A 14,613-nucleotide genomic window follows, 5' to 3' on the forward strand; every position below is an offset into this window, starting at 1 on the left:
GATAGATATTTAAAACAAAACAAAACAAAAGCAGCACAGAGGCTTGTTCCAAACAAACAACTCAAATCCAAAAGAGTCTAAAACATCTAAAAAAGTCAAAACGCCAGAATTTCTTAGAATTATGGACAATAAAATGGACCAGAAGAACCCCGGGAAGAAGGTCATGCTCCCATCATGAAGCCAGGGAGAAACCTGCACCTGTGATAAGCCCAAGAGGCCCGAGCACAAGCTTGATAGAGAGAAATCAGGTTCAAAAACCACACCCAAAAACACACCAGTGAAATAAATCAACAACTCAAATAACCACACAATTATAAAACACACACTGAATTAGGAAAAACAAACGACTCCCTGGCTGTTACAGCTCTAAACCCAGGGCAGGTCACTCCCGAGAGTGCTTATAGGTTCATGACACACACACACACTACTTAAAACAACAAAACCTAAGCGCACAAAGCCATAATGACTATTAACTACAATAAAATGCTGAAAAGCGTTTTTTTTTACAAGTTGTTTTTTTTAAAAGCACTTCCAACTTTCTGCATCTCAGAAATAGACACCAAACTTCACTTCCTCTGCAGTGTCATCATTAATTCTGCGTCATCTATTGTACCTTCAGAGTGATTTATAGTGTAGATATAAAACTACATCCGGTACATAGTGTGGCCTTAATGACCGCTGATGGAGCTACCTGTGACGTTTTTCCATCTAAAAGCTTATTCTTATTGTTATTATTATTAGTATTATTAACATTTCCAGGTAAAAGAGACAGAGTGCGAGACTGAGATTCGGTGCTTTCGTCATTACCGGGGAGCCCGGGTGTACACGGAGCTGTAGGTGCTGTCCACGAGCGGGCAGAAGCGCTTGGTGTGCGCGCGGCCGCCGGTCGCCCCGCACTGCGGACAGACGTACCGGCGCAGGTAAGGACACACCACTTCTCCTCCGCGGCCCTTCAGGCAGTGCGACGTGAAGACGTTCTCAGACTCGCCGTTGTGTTTGCAGAAGGTGCAGAACTTCTCCCCAGAGCGAGGACTGACCCCAGCTGTAGCTGAAGGTTGAGATCCTACGGTCCCGGTGCCAACGCATTTCGGTCGCCCCTTCTGCGTTTTCGGTTTGTCCCCGAGCTCGGACATCTCAGGCTCAGGGAAGATCCGGAGCGCGCCGTCGTGTCCGCGGCGATGAGAGATAAACCCCAACTCCTGCTGAGCTTCTGGACCGGGGGATTCCGAAAGGCGCGAGCTCCGCATGGCGCGCACCGTTTCCGCGAGACCCATGTAATCACGCCACGGCTGAAAGTGCCGCTGCTCCTCGGACTCCATGGAGCCGTGAGTCGTCAGGATGTAGCGCAGCAGAGAGAACACCATCACAGGTCATCGAGATAGAAAGAGAGGAGGAGGAGGGGGGATACAGAGAATACATACCAGAGTCCTCACTTATGTAGGCGAGTCGGGAGCGCGCACGCGTACGGCGGGTGAACGGCGGGTGTTGCTTCGGGAAGCAATCAGTGCGCACCTGCTCCTGACCCCGCGCTCGAAGGTTCGATTCAGCAAAGAATCGGTTCTTTTCTTGCTGAGAATCGACTCACAGGTTTCTTCTCAGCTCACTGAATGTTTAACTGTAGCCTGTTTAGTCATTCATTTGGATTAAGAAGCAGATTACCTGGGCTACACAATTTCTGCTAGGCTGCTATATAGAAGTGAATAATCGCTGTGCAGAAGTCACTTAAGGGATCTGAATGGCCATCAACACCACAGACTCATAACCACATAATGCCGGGGTCCTGGAGAAGCTTCTGCACAGGTTTCCTGCTCCATCACACCTGATTCAAGTTAGCAGCTAATAGCAGTTATTTCTTAGCAGATGTGAGTGTGTTAGAGCAGGAAAATACTCAAATGTGTAGTGATCTGATCTCACACACACTTTATCCACTCAGCTCTTATGGGACATAAGGAATGATACAGTATAAAAACTCCACATCATCCTACAGCTGGAACATTGACCGCATCAAGACTATTGAGTAGACAAACAGCAGCTCATTCTCCTTATAACACACAGGGCATAGAGTTTAAAGGACTTTATTTATACAAACTGCATCACACACACACAGAATTAAAAGGGCCAGTTGTCCATGTTTTGTTTGTCATGGCTGAAGTCAACTCTCTGTGTCTCCTTCACCCAGGTCTCAGATGGAGGACTGGCACTTTCCCTGAGAGAGAAAGAAAGAATTATATTAGAATCTTAATATTTTCTGGACTATGACAGTGTATCAGCATTCACACAAGAGAGAGAGAGAGAACAGATTCAGAAAGTAAGAATAGCAAAGGCACAGAAAAATTTTTAGAATAGAAAAAAGATATGAAAAGTGTAAGAGAAGGTAAAGGTGTGCAAGTGTGTGTGTGTGTGTGTGTGAGACACACCTGCAGTACAATGGCAGCTGAAGGACACAGTAAAGCTCAGGGGTATTGGGGGTCATTCCTGTATTCTGCTCTGACCAGGGCATGACCTCTGAGCCTTCAGAGGATGGAGTGATGCAGGGGGAGAGAGACAGCCGATCTGGAGCCATCATCCCTACATCACACACACACACACACACACACACACACACTATTTGTAATGAAGTTTTTGTTTAGTAAAGTACAGTATGTTTGTGTGTATGGTCAGCCTTATCAAAATCAGTATAAATTAAATGAGTAAAAAGAATCAGTAATGAATCTAATTGGTGAGTCAGGTGTCGTGTGTGTGTGTGAGATGCATACGCAGTTCACTGAGTGCTGTGCTCTCTCTCCTGTTGGAGTGTGAAGTCTTCATAACCGGAGATGTGCTGAGGAACTGCTGTTTTAACAGAGACGCCTTCTGCTGCTCAAACTCACATCTCTGCAACACACCCACACACACACACCAATACTATACCTACAGACAGTTAGCAGAGGGTTAGCTGTAACAAAATATATTTTACTATACTAAAAACAATATTATTAAACTTTAATTCTGCCGTATATCCACAATCCTCCTGTGCCAAAGATATAAATGTGGTCTGATGATTAGGGAACAAACATCAGGAGGATTTACTACACAAATATTTCAACCTAAACTTAAACCATTTAAACTTACAATTAATTTCCCGTTACTGTCCCTCACCACAAAAATCGCTCTGTTTTTCCTCCTTACCTCACGGCCCAATCGGATTGCAGCATCAGTGAAGGCCTGCCTCTCCTGCTGGAAGCTCCGCCTTTGCCTGTCAAACTCGGCCCACTTGTCCTGCAGCCGCTCCCACTCCTCCAGATAGTAAGAGTCGATCAGTGGGTCTGGGAGAGGAGCGATCACACTGTCCTGAGAGAGAGAGAGAGGAAAAAATGAGAGAGAAAGAGTGTGAAAGAGTGAGAGAGAGAAGAGAGAAAGATACAGTTAATGAAGATATCTGGGACAAACCTGTTAGCCATGACTTATATTATGCATATATTATGATGTATTGTTGTTATTCTTTCGGCAGCTCCCCATTTGGGGTCGCCACAGCAGATCATTTGGTCCGCATATTTTGATTTGGCACAGGTTTTACGCCGGATGCCCTTCCTGACGCAAACTTCCCACTTTGTCCAGGCTTTGGACCGGCAATGAGAGTTAACTGTTCAGTTGTTGGGTTAGCGTCCTTCCCGGGGAACCGAACCTGGACCATGGCAATGAGAGCGCAGGATCACCAGGAGGCTATATATTATGATGATGGAATAAATTTGCTGATCCTTTTAATGTATACTTTCACAACACCACCAGAAGCTGTTTCAGCTAAGTTGATAATGTAAAAATCATCGTTGCTTGGTCATTTGGAAATGCAGATGCTAAGCATAATCTAACAAATGACCAACAGCAATTTTTACCCTTCACACAAAATCATGTTTTCTTTTGTTAAAGGATCGAGTTCTAACTGATGACTAACTTTTATTAATCAAACTGCCAGAGTTTCCACAGCAGTGGCATCATGTACCAGGGGAGGGGAGGGGAAGGGAAAGGAAAGGAGAAATGTGGCATTTGTAAAAATCCAGTGTATTTAGGCAAAAACCAGATGAACCTCCATTTTGCTCCCAAGTTTGTAGAGATTTACATAAGGAGACTACTGTAAACCTCCACTGACTTCAAATGGTATAACTGTGGAATTATTCACTTCATCTCTGTGAATTTGGCCTTTTGTGGAATTTTCTGGCCTTTAATAAATGTAAATCAGTGGTACCATAAAAGTATCTGGTAAATTAGGGCATTTAGGGCTGAATAAACTTTAAACAGACGCAAACTTTAGAACACCAACCCAAATCTATCAGGAGACGGTGATAAATAAGTGAAAACTCATGAAAAGCTTTCTAAAGTTTTCTAGAATTTATATTGTATTAAACAAACTGGACACGTGTCTGAATTTATAACAGACCTGCAGTAGCTGCTGCTGCACTCGGACCAGCTCTCTGCTCTGCTCCAGCTCTTCTTCAAGCTGAGCCAAGAGCTTCTCCTGGTCTGTTCCCACTGCAGCTGGACCTGCGCACACACACACACACACACACACACACACACACACACACACACACACACACACTTCGTTGCAGCTCAAGAAAAGTTCTGGTGCATCTCAATCATCTCTCTAGTTCAGTACTCAGAGTGCCGATCAGGAAGTCGGTCATTCTAAGGGATGGGGCTCGGGCACTTCCTGACTCAAAGTCCTTCCAGTGCACTGGAACATTTGCTGTTTACTCCCTAAAAACCCCCACAATGCACCACAAAAACCAGGGAGCTTCGATGCTCACTTACGATATGTTCATTTACTGGAAAGGACACCATTTTCTGAAGCCTCAAAGAAAAAAAGGAGACAAGCCAAACTCTGCCAACTTTGTCTACAGATGTGAGTAGCTTGTTATTGTGGCTCTTGAATCGGCACTTGTTGCTTTGTTTGACTTTAAAATGATAAAAAAAGAAAAAATCCACGATCCTGCTGGAAGCACCATGAATGAAAGAAACGCATCATTCAGCCAAAACTGGAATATTCGATAATTTACCAGAGCCCTGACTCCTGTACCCCATGTACTGATTCACCAGCTAGAGAGCTGATTGAGACACACCCCTGGTTTCTGCTCCTTAATGAAACACAACCACGCTCACACACTTTGTGACTGCAGATCCCTCAGCCTCTGCTGGACGTGCGTCCACTCCAGAAACACACCCCCTGTCACATGATCACCAAGCGACTGCTCCGCTTGGACCAGCCTGCTCGTGTCCGTCTTCTCGTCCTCAGAGTCCACGATCTCGTTTAGAGTCTAAGACACAAAATGAGCAGAGAAAGTTCTCAGAGAAAGAGTGGACACCAAAAATATCTAGGCTAATTTTAATATAATAATATAACTTTCAAGCAAAATATCATTATATATATATATATATATATATATATATAAGCTAATTTTTTTAAATGTCCTGTAGCTGCATGAGCTCCTGGTTTATCACCTGCTGCATGTCAGTTCTGAGCGTGTGCAGTAGCGTCGTGAGGCTGTGACGCAGCTTCATAGCCTCCCTGAGCTCAGCCTCCCTCCTCTCCAGCATTAACCTCAGAGCCTCCTCTTTCCTTCAGAGAGAGAGAGAGAGAGAGAGAGAGAGAGAGAGAGAGAGAGAGAGAGAGAGAGAGATGGATGAAGATGAAGAAATAAAAACATGTTCAAGATGACCCCAAAACAAATGTTGCTGAAACATGACCCTGGATATCAAATAGTTTCTCATTTTGGGGATAAATGAACCAGAACCTAAACTGCTGTTGGGTTCCGTTTGGACTGGTCCTTTTTATGTACAGTTACAGTGTCTTTGTCTGGAACTGAAAATGCCTGACTGATTTTGGGATCAGTCTTTTATCTCCAGCCTAAAAGCTGAACCTTGTAGGTAAGAAGCAGCAGCATGCAGGACATACATACATATAAAGCGTACCTCCCATCAGGCCGTGCGCTCCGGGACACAGGCTCTCTCTGTCCTGACGGCTTAGGAAGAGCGTTTAAGATCTCTATAGCTGTAAGGAAAAGAAAACATAGCCACAGTTTCTCTTAACCCCAGTCCTGTACACGTGCATCTCTGTATTCAGAGAGAAAACACAGCTCTGTGTCTCTTACACACGCCTCTGTCTCTGTGTCTGTCTGTAAACTGGGAGAGCTTCTCCCTCATCCTGTTGACCAGCTGCTCTCTGCGCTTTAATTCTAAAGCCTGCTGGTTACAACGAGACTGCAGCCTGGAGTTCTGTACAGGGGGGGGTACAAGAGAGAGAGAGACAGCACAAGAGAGAAGGGGGGGAGCGAGACAGAGAGAGGAAGAAGAAGAAGAAGGAGGGAGGGAGAGAGATACAGACAGAGAGCAAGAGAGAGAGAAGAAGAATAAGAAGAGGCAGAAGGAGGGAGAGAGAGATACAGACAGAGAGAGCGAGAGTGACAGAGGGAAAGAGAGAAGAAGAAGAAGAAGAAGAAGAAGAAGAAGAAGAAGGAGAAGAGGCAGAGGGAGAGAGAGAGAAGAAGAAGAGGCAGAGGGAGGGAGAGAGAGATACAGACAGAGAGAGCGAGAGTGACAGAGGGAAAGAGAGAAGAAGAAGAAGAACAAGAATAAGAGGCAGAGGGAGAGAGAGAGAGAGAGAGAGAGAGAGAGAGAGAAAAGAAGAGGCAGAGGGAGGGAGAGAGAGATACAGACAGAGAGAGCAAGAGTGACAGAGGGAAAGAGAGAGAAGAATAAGAGGCAGAGGGAGAGAGAAGAAGAAGAGGCAGAAGGAGGGAGAGAGAGATACAGACAGAGAGAGGGAGAGTGACAGAGGGAAAGTGAGAGAGAAGAAGTAGAAGAGGCAGAGGGGGAGAGAGAGAGAGAGAGAGAAGAAGAGGCAGAGGGAGGGAGAGAGAGATACAGACAGAGAGAGGGAGAGAGGGAGAGAGAGAGACTGTTATACTTCTAATTAGTAAAACACAGTGTTCCATTTGAGATGACCGTTGTAACATTCGTACACTGGACAGTAGAATACAGTGTATAGTGTAAGCGTGTAGATCACCACATGGGACACGGCTCCTGGTATAAATTCTGCATCAGCATTATTAGTGTTTGCTGTTTGTTAGTGTTTGTTACAGTAAATTAGCATCACTGTTTACATGCTGCAGAACACTGAAGGGCAAAAATGACTCGGAGGTTTCAGTGTAGAAGACTTTGTAATTACCCCTGGGTAAAGATTTAAAGCTGATTACAGGGCTGTCACATCTTCACTACACCAGTAGGAGGCACTAAAGTGCTGCGTTAGAGGCAGTGTGAACGTCATGAAGCAACCATGTCTCCTATATTAATATGATATTGTACACACACACACACACACACACACACACACACACACACACACTGCTGTTCCTCCTTACCTTCTCCCTCTCACACTGAAGTGCATCCTGCAACCTGGTGATATGCTGATCTCTCTCCACGAGCTGTTCCTGAGAATGGTTTGGTGGGATGATGAAATCACAACCAAAACTTTACACATCATTAAAATAAAGAAAGCTAGTTAATATTTACAAATAAAACACGAGCTGGACATGGGAGGAGTTACCACCCCAAAGCTGTTTATTTTACTACAACACCTCACGTTAAACATTGTAGTTTTTACCCGTTTACGGCTACATCTAATCCTGCATTTGTTGCTCATGTTCTCTTCCCTCATCACCGCACCTGAAGCGATACCTTCTGTTCTTTCTCTTCTTCTTTGCGGATCCTGCTGGACGTGGAGCTGCACGCAGAACTGATCTGCAGCAACACTCGAGTGCTCTGGACCTCTGGAAAAGAAGGAAAACACACACAGGAAACTGAAGCTCATTAACATACACACATGCACACATATATGTGTGTGTGTGTGTGTGTGTGTGTGTGTGTGTGTGTATGCTGAGCTTCAGTTTCCTGTGTGTGTTTTCCTTCTTTTTCCTGAGATATATTATATTATATATATACACACACATTCCCCATGCTGGAGAATACCTGAGCTGTCATGAGTCCTGCCATGAGATTTTAACAGCCTTCCTTCTTGTCTGTATGCCATCAGACCTAAAGCAGACCTAAAGACCCACACACACACACACACACACACACACACACACATTTTAAAACAGAGGTCTTAGAACTATTTCTAATGCATAAATGCAGTTCTATGAATATTAAGGACCAGACCCCAGGCAGAAAATGAAATGTACACAATATCCTCTGATCATCTGAGACACCTTCACTGTCTGATGTTTCTTCCTTCAGGTTTTCACTCAGTTACAAGGCTAATCAAGCGAACCAGAGCCTCTGTATATAATTGTCTTTTATATAACTGTATATAAAAGTCTTGTGGATGAACTCTAGCTGGACTCTTGAGACAGTGGAGCTGCATCTAAACCTGCTTTGTGGAGATGTTTAGTGTCTCCACCGTAACATCACATCATCTTAACACAATCAAGAAATTATTATTTTTTTGTATGGAAATACGCATGTGTTTATATACAGCGGCTCATTTGCAAAAATACATCTTTTTAATTAAGAAAAATAGTTGCAGGAAAATCAACAACACATCAACAGCATAACTACTCTCACCTCACCTATTTACCCGCAGTGGACAAAGGTTTGGAATTTGTGATTCTTTACCTGGCCTCGTGCTTGAACAAATGAAAAACTCGTCTTCTGGGAAAGAGATGAGGTTTAATATGATCCCATAGTCTGGAGTTAGAGACTTGACCCTGAGTGTGTGAGCTGAGCTCTGACTCAGGTGGATGTTATTACTGCTCATCAGTTACACACCTAACCGTGCTGCACTGAACCCCCCCCCCAAACCACACACACACACACACACACACACACACACACACATACAGGAAAACTGGATAACTCCTCCCCTTTCAGTAGAGAACAGAGCTGACCAAATGAACACTGACAGTATGAAAATTCCACAATAATTACAATATACAATATATTGCCAAAAGTTTTGGGACACCCCTCCGAAGCAAGGTCCATAAAGACATGGATGAGTGAGTTTGGTGTGGAGGAACTTGACTGGCCTGCTGAGTCCTGACCTCAACCCCATAGAACACCTTTGGGATGAATTAGAGCGGAAACTGTGAGTTAGGCCAAACGTTTTGGGACGTCTGCCTTCACATGCACATGAATGTAATATGGAGTTGTTCCGGAGTTGTTACAGTTATAACAGCTTCAACTCTTCTGGGAAGGCTTTCCACAAGGTTTAGGAGTGTGTTTATGGGAATTTTTGACCATTCCTCTAGAAGCACATTTGTGAGGTCAGGCACTGATGTTGGACGAGAAGGTCTGTCTCACAGTCTCCACTCTAAAATGTAAAATGTTCTGTTCTGAACTGAAAGAAATGAGAAAGTTTCCCTCGACATGGCGCAAATTTCTAACTTCATAAAACTCTGAATTCATTCAGAAACGTTTGTATTGTTCTTGACTTTAGTGAACTTAAAAAGTTCTTCTTATTGTCACTCTTACAATTTCTATGACATTTTATAACAATTACATTTTATTTGAATCACGTTTTTAAAAAACTGACAATATCGTTAAGCAGCTTTACTTATATATTTTACTTTATATTTTATCCTGAAGGAAAATCGTCTGGAGACGATATGTCTATGAATCCAGACTGAAGACAAATCCCAGTCATAATCTATTATAGTAGATTATTGGGACAGGATGAGTTCATGTGGAGCAGATATTATTTTGTAAAACTTATCATCAGGGAAAATTACACGACTTTGAAGATGAAAAAAGATCGCACACAGATCAGAGGTAAAGTGTGTAGATTTATTGAAAAATTTACAAAGACAACGTAAGGCACGCAGATTCAATTCAACAGTCTCACTAATAACAAACAACAATAAAGAAAAGCACTACATCAGAATGAAGAGTGATGAATGGATTAGTGTTTCGTTTTCATACTTTAGTGAATGTGGAAACACAGACAGACTGATTTTCCCCTAAATTAGAAATAAAGTTTCACCCAAAACACAAGAAAAATCAGAGCGTTTATGCTTCAGTGTTAATATCACTCTAGTGTTAGAAACCTTTCAGCTTAAGGATTAATATTTATGTGGTTTGCATATCCAGAGCATCAGTGTGTGTATGTGTGTGTGATAAAACACATGCATATACAGTATCATAATCTGCACATGTGGTCAGTAATGTGTTTTTAGGGCTAAAAACCTCGGTTTAATGATGAAGAGCATAAAGTGTGGAGAATAATACTAATACGAATCAGTAGACCAACATTATTCAATCTTTTTAATGTAAATCGATTGCGAATAAATTAGTAAAGGATCATTTTGATAAATCTACACCCTAGTGTTAGAAACCTCTCCCATCATTCGTCTAATATAGAACCTTCTTCATATCAATGCTAGAAGGTGAAGTTTAAGAAAAAAGTGGAAAAGCTTCCATGAGGCCGGTTTCCGCGGCTTCCACGATGGAGACGCTCATTCTAAGGCGTCCATTTCTAACACTCTTAGAAAAATAAAGTTCTTTCTCTCGGGTTCTCCAGATGAGTTATGGTTAGGAACGTTGTAGCCCCTTTACATAATCAGGAAACACTGAATTTTTAAGCATTTCTGCAGAGAAACTTTTAAGGTTTCTAGATTTAAGCTTGGTTTAGTGTTAGTGTAATTACGGTAGACGCGATACTCCAGTGATTTACGGAGGCATCAGTCAGTGTTCTACGCATTAAAAGTCTAATAACAGAAACATTTATAGTATGTTATAGTAACGTTCTTAATGATCAAACGACTTTATGATGAAGGCTTCATGATTGAATGAAGGCTTCATGATTTCACACACCTGACATCAGCAATGCAACACTGTAGTATCAGGACAAGCGTCACACTACGCCAATCAGACGATGTTCTGCTAACACGTGGCATAGCGACAGATATGTAGAAGTATGCAGAACTTTGTTTCTCCAAGCAGAAAGAACATCAATCTCCAGAGCTAGCTGTAGTCTTGGAATTACAGTACCTAAAGCAAGTGTGTGAAGGGATTCTGTATCAATACAGTGAGAAGTGTCAATATTAACTCCCAAAAAAAAATAAAGGAAAAAGATAAAGGTAACAGTACAATCCTGCTCTGAACGATTCACTTCATCTCTCAGCATTTACAGCAATTTTAAACCTCAAAGGTTTCTTTTTCCATAACAGTTTTCTGCCTTGTATAAAAGAAATAATTCGTTCTTTTGAATCGGTCGTCAATCGCCTCTAAAGCGCTGAGAAGGCAGGAAGTGGGCCGTTCAGTCAGGACTGGTTTAGTGAGAATACGATACTGCAGTTTAGAGGTCATGCACAGTGTAGGGCGAGACATCCAGCAAGAAGAGCTCTCATAACACTGTAGTATAGTGTGTGTGTGTGTGTGTGTGGGTGTGTGTTGCTCCATGAAGTCTTTTTGGATGACCATCACCTGTGCCAGAGCAAAAAAAACAAAAACAAAATAAAATAAAATTAGTGTGCATATGACAACTAAAATAAAACAAATGCTAGACATTTTATTAGATCATTTCATGTCAGCTGGAATTTAGAAATAAAAAAATTAATGACATGGAAATTTGGACGTAATTCTTTCTTTCTTTCAGCTTTTCCCTTCAGGGGTCTCCACAGTGAATCATCTCTCTCCACCTATCCCTATCTTCTGCATCCTCAACACTAGCTTCATATCCTCATTTATTCCATCCATATACCTCCTCTTTGGCCTTCCTCTTTTCCTCCTGCCTGGCAGCTCCATGTCCAACATTCTCCTACCAATATACTCACTCTCCCTCCTCTGGACATGTCCAAACCATCTTAATCTGTCCTCCCTAACTTTGTCCCCCAAATGTCCAACATGAGCCGTCTCTCTAATGTACTCGTTCCTAATCCTGTCCAACCGTGTCCCTCCCACAGAGAACCTCAACATCTTCAGCTCTGCTACCTCCAGCTCTGACTCCTGTCTCTGTCTCAGTGACACTGTCTCTAAACCATACAGCATGGCTGTAATTACTTAAATCATTGTGTCTTTGCACTTAAATGAAGACGTGTACGATGACAATCGTTGCTTTTCCACGTTCCACGCAGTGTTCACACGCAAACTCAAAGCCGTGATTTCAGCAACAAGTGGTAAAACAGTGGCGTTACATTTAAACTCATTTATATGTAAATCAGGTCCGAAATATTAAAACAACAAACAAAACCAATCTAAAGATTCCTCGGACCAGTCCGATGGCATGCGTGTGTGTGGGCTGTCGTTACTTTAGTTCCTATCTGCAATTTAAGAAAGATTTTGTCGCACACATCCTCTTATCAACCTTAACATATATAAAGAAGCGATACATATTATTGCTACTGTTTCTCCTCACAGTCCACACAGTGCACTGCAGCAGGCAGTGTACCTCAGAGCAGGCCACATGATTTGGGAGGGCGGAAAGGGTTATCTCCAGACGGGACGCCCATCAGCAGAGGGTCTTTATGAGCATTCTGGAGGCAGAAATTCTTCAGATCTGCAGCTGCCTGGGAAACCTGAACAAACAACAGGGTTAACATCAAGCAGGAGGAATCCGAATCTATCTATCTATCTATCTATCTATCTATCTATCTATCACTACATTTAACATCAAGAAATATGACGCGTGGAAAATACTATTGCACAACAGTTTTTTTAATTTGTAGAAGAGATACATCTACATAACTGACAAATCTACACACGTTATGTCCATTTTATTAGAAACACCTGCACTTCCATGCAGCTATCTCATCAGCCAATCACATGGCAGCAGCACAATGCATACATTCATGCACAAATGCATCATGAGCTTCAGTTAAGGTTCTCATTAAACATCAGACTGATGCTATGATATATTTTTCATTATCATTTATGATTATCATTCGGCGTAAACTCCTGTGGAAATCTCAGTTCAGCAGTTTCTAAAAAAAAACTCCATGCTAGACGAACATCCATGCCACTGTTAAGGTTACAGAGATCAGATCGATGTGAATATTAACTGGAAATACTCTCCTGTTTATTTTTCTTAAGACAAAGCATATTTATGTAGAATTTCAACTAGCTTCTGTTTCATAATATACTCAAAAATAATAATAATAAAAAAAAAAAAAACATTTTAAGGCGTGGTACCTTGCCTAAGTCCCCAAACACCACAAATGATACAACCTTGTTTACAGGGCCAGGTTATTTACTACACAACAGAAACGAGATATGAGTAAAGTAAAAACCAAACTGGCAAATAAATACCAAGTCACTTTTGTTCGTGTTTTCGGTGCATTTATTTACCATTTTTTCGGATTTCTTAAAACTTTTTTTTTTTTTTTTATTTAGCCAAAAACAGTAAACAAAACGGCTACAAGTTAAGCTAACTAGCATCTCGGCTAGCATTAACCGTTTCCCCAAGTTTATTTGAGACACTTTGCTGTAAAATCTATTAAAATATATCTACATAAACATATATATTTTTTTTAAAAAAGCCCCAGAGATAGAGAGATTATAAGACACTTTCAGCGAATCAGTTATTTTTTATCCCTGAATTGATTTCTAACTCCTCTGTTAGCAACTAGTGTCATTATTCTGGACAAATCCCAAATCCCTCTATTTTACATTCGCAGTGCCCTACGTAGGGAGCGGAAGAATGAGCATCTAGTGCACGTGTACAGGAAGGACGACGTGATTTGGGATCCGCCCCAAAAACTTTCACTCGGTTACAATGTTTCTTTCTTTCAGGACTTACGTGGATTCGGCGGACACTGGCCTCGAGCCGCAGCTGCTTCACAGCCTTGTGAGCGACGGCCAGGCTCGTGCTGGTGGCGTTATTGTTCGACATGGCGACCAATTTAAAGATTCTCCACTTAAAAAAAAGAAAGTTTTTAAAAAACGCCCAAGAAACTGAAACCGGAAGCGCACACTATTAGATAGATAGTGAACTCACTCAACACCCGCCTCCTGGGCAGGGTTGCCAGGCAACTTTTGAAGACCTACCTACTTTAAGGGGTTGCCAGACAATGGGTACAATCTGGCAACCCTGTGAAAACCCGTCACGTATTTTGGAAATGAATGTAAAAGTTTTCACCCTCTGACATCTGGGTGAACCAAGAAGTAAAATATACCTGTGTTTAATTTATTTTCCCACCCATTCTTATCCATCATCAGTAAGAGTTTTATTCTTGGTGTAGGGCCTGTTACAGAAAACCACTGAAAAAAACCCCAAAAAAACAATTTGCTTTTGACCTTGATGTGAGATTGAAGAGTTTTTTTTTTTTCTAATAATTTGGTGTCTAGAGTTTTTGTATGAGACAGTGGTGAGACCGGCCCTGCTGTATGGTTTGGAGGCAGTGTCACTGAGGAAGAGACAGGAGTCAGAGGTAGCAGAGCTGAAGATGTTGAGGTTCTCTTTGGGACGGTTGGACAGGATTAGGAACGAGTACATCAGAGGTACGGCTCATGTTGGACGTTTGGGGGACAAAGTTAGGGAGGACAGATTAAGATGGTTTGGACATGTCCAGAGGAGGGAGAGTGAGTATATTGGTAGGAGAATGTTGGACATGGAGCTGCCAGGGAGGAGGCAAAGAGGAAGGACAAAGA

General features: G+C 42.3%; 3 protein-coding genes across 4 annotated transcripts; all 3 read right to left on the reverse strand.

The window, feature by feature from the left end:
• Positions 1-60: 60 nt before the first annotated feature.
• Positions 61-1,512, reverse strand: nanos3 (nanos homolog 3). Its single transcript, XM_058380757.1, has one exon. It carries the CDS (start codon positions 1,362-1,364, stop codon positions 804-806), a length of 561 nt encoding a protein of 186 aa, XP_058236740.1. The 5' UTR covers positions 1,365-1,512; the 3' UTR covers positions 61-803.
• Positions 1,513-2,071: 559 nt separating this feature from the next.
• Positions 2,072-8,062, reverse strand: si:ch211-286b5.4 (afadin- and alpha-actinin-binding protein). The gene is made up of 12 exons (XM_058380276.1): positions 8,002-8,062; positions 7,699-7,802; positions 7,395-7,463; positions 6,126-6,249; positions 5,947-6,025; positions 5,476-5,593; positions 5,141-5,291; positions 4,415-4,518; positions 3,169-3,330; positions 2,757-2,874; positions 2,418-2,568; positions 2,072-2,206 (listed from the first exon to the last, which is right to left on the reverse strand). Exons 1-12 carry the CDS (start codon positions 8,060-8,062, stop codon positions 2,110-2,112), a joined length of 1,338 nt encoding a protein of 445 aa, XP_058236259.1. The 3' UTR covers positions 2,072-2,109.
• Positions 8,063-9,792: 1,730 nt separating this feature from the next.
• Positions 9,793-13,972, reverse strand: si:ch211-286b5.5 (uncharacterized protein LOC100003596 homolog). 2 transcript variants are annotated; one of them, XM_058380774.1, is made up of 3 exons: positions 13,763-13,972; positions 12,383-12,542; positions 9,793-11,451 (listed from the first exon to the last, which is right to left on the reverse strand). In XM_058380774.1, the coding sequence occupies exons 1-2, from the start codon at positions 13,853-13,855 to the stop codon at positions 12,417-12,419; spliced, it is 219 nt and encodes a 72-aa protein (XP_058236757.1). In that variant the 5' UTR covers positions 13,856-13,972; the 3' UTR covers positions 9,793-11,451; positions 12,383-12,416. The 2 variants fall into 2 exon arrangements, with proteins under 2 accessions (XP_058236757.1, XP_058236756.1); XM_058380773.1 differs by having other exon boundaries at positions 12,416-12,542; positions 13,763-13,970.
• Between the last annotated feature and the right edge of the window lie 641 nt (positions 13,973-14,613).

The sequence above is a fragment of the Hemibagrus wyckioides genome, linkage group LG26 (assembly GCF_019097595.1).
Source record: "Hemibagrus wyckioides isolate EC202008001 linkage group LG26, SWU_Hwy_1.0, whole genome shotgun sequence".
Taxonomy (NCBI): Eukaryota; Metazoa; Chordata; class Actinopteri; order Siluriformes; family Bagridae; genus Hemibagrus; species Hemibagrus wyckioides.

Excerpts from the sequence above, each read along its gene's own strand:
- nanos3 (XM_058380757.1), bottom strand. The coding sequence starts at position 1,364 with ATGGTGTTCTCTCTGCTGCGCTACATCCTGACGACTCACGGCTCCATG.
- si:ch211-286b5.4 (XM_058380276.1), bottom strand. The coding sequence starts at position 8,062 with ATGGCATACAGACAAGAAGGAAGGCTGTTAAAATCTCATGGCAGGACT. Across the intron at positions 7,464-7,698 it reads AACAGAAGGTATCGCTTCAG|GAACAGCTCGTGGAGAGAGA; the intron begins GTGCGGTGATGA and ends AACCATTCTCAG. Across the intron at positions 2,875-3,168 it reads CAATCCGATTGGGCCGTGAG|AGATGTGAGTTTGAGCAGCA; the intron begins GTAAGGAGGAAA and ends GGTGTGTTGCAG.
- si:ch211-286b5.5 (XM_058380774.1), bottom strand. The coding sequence starts at position 13,855 with ATGTCGAACAATAACGCCACCAGCACGAGCCTGGCCGTCGCTCACAAG. Across the intron at positions 12,543-13,762 it reads CCAGTGTCCGCCGAATCCAC|GTTTCCCAGGCAGCTGCAGA; the intron begins GTAAGTCCTGAA and ends TTGTTTGTTCAG.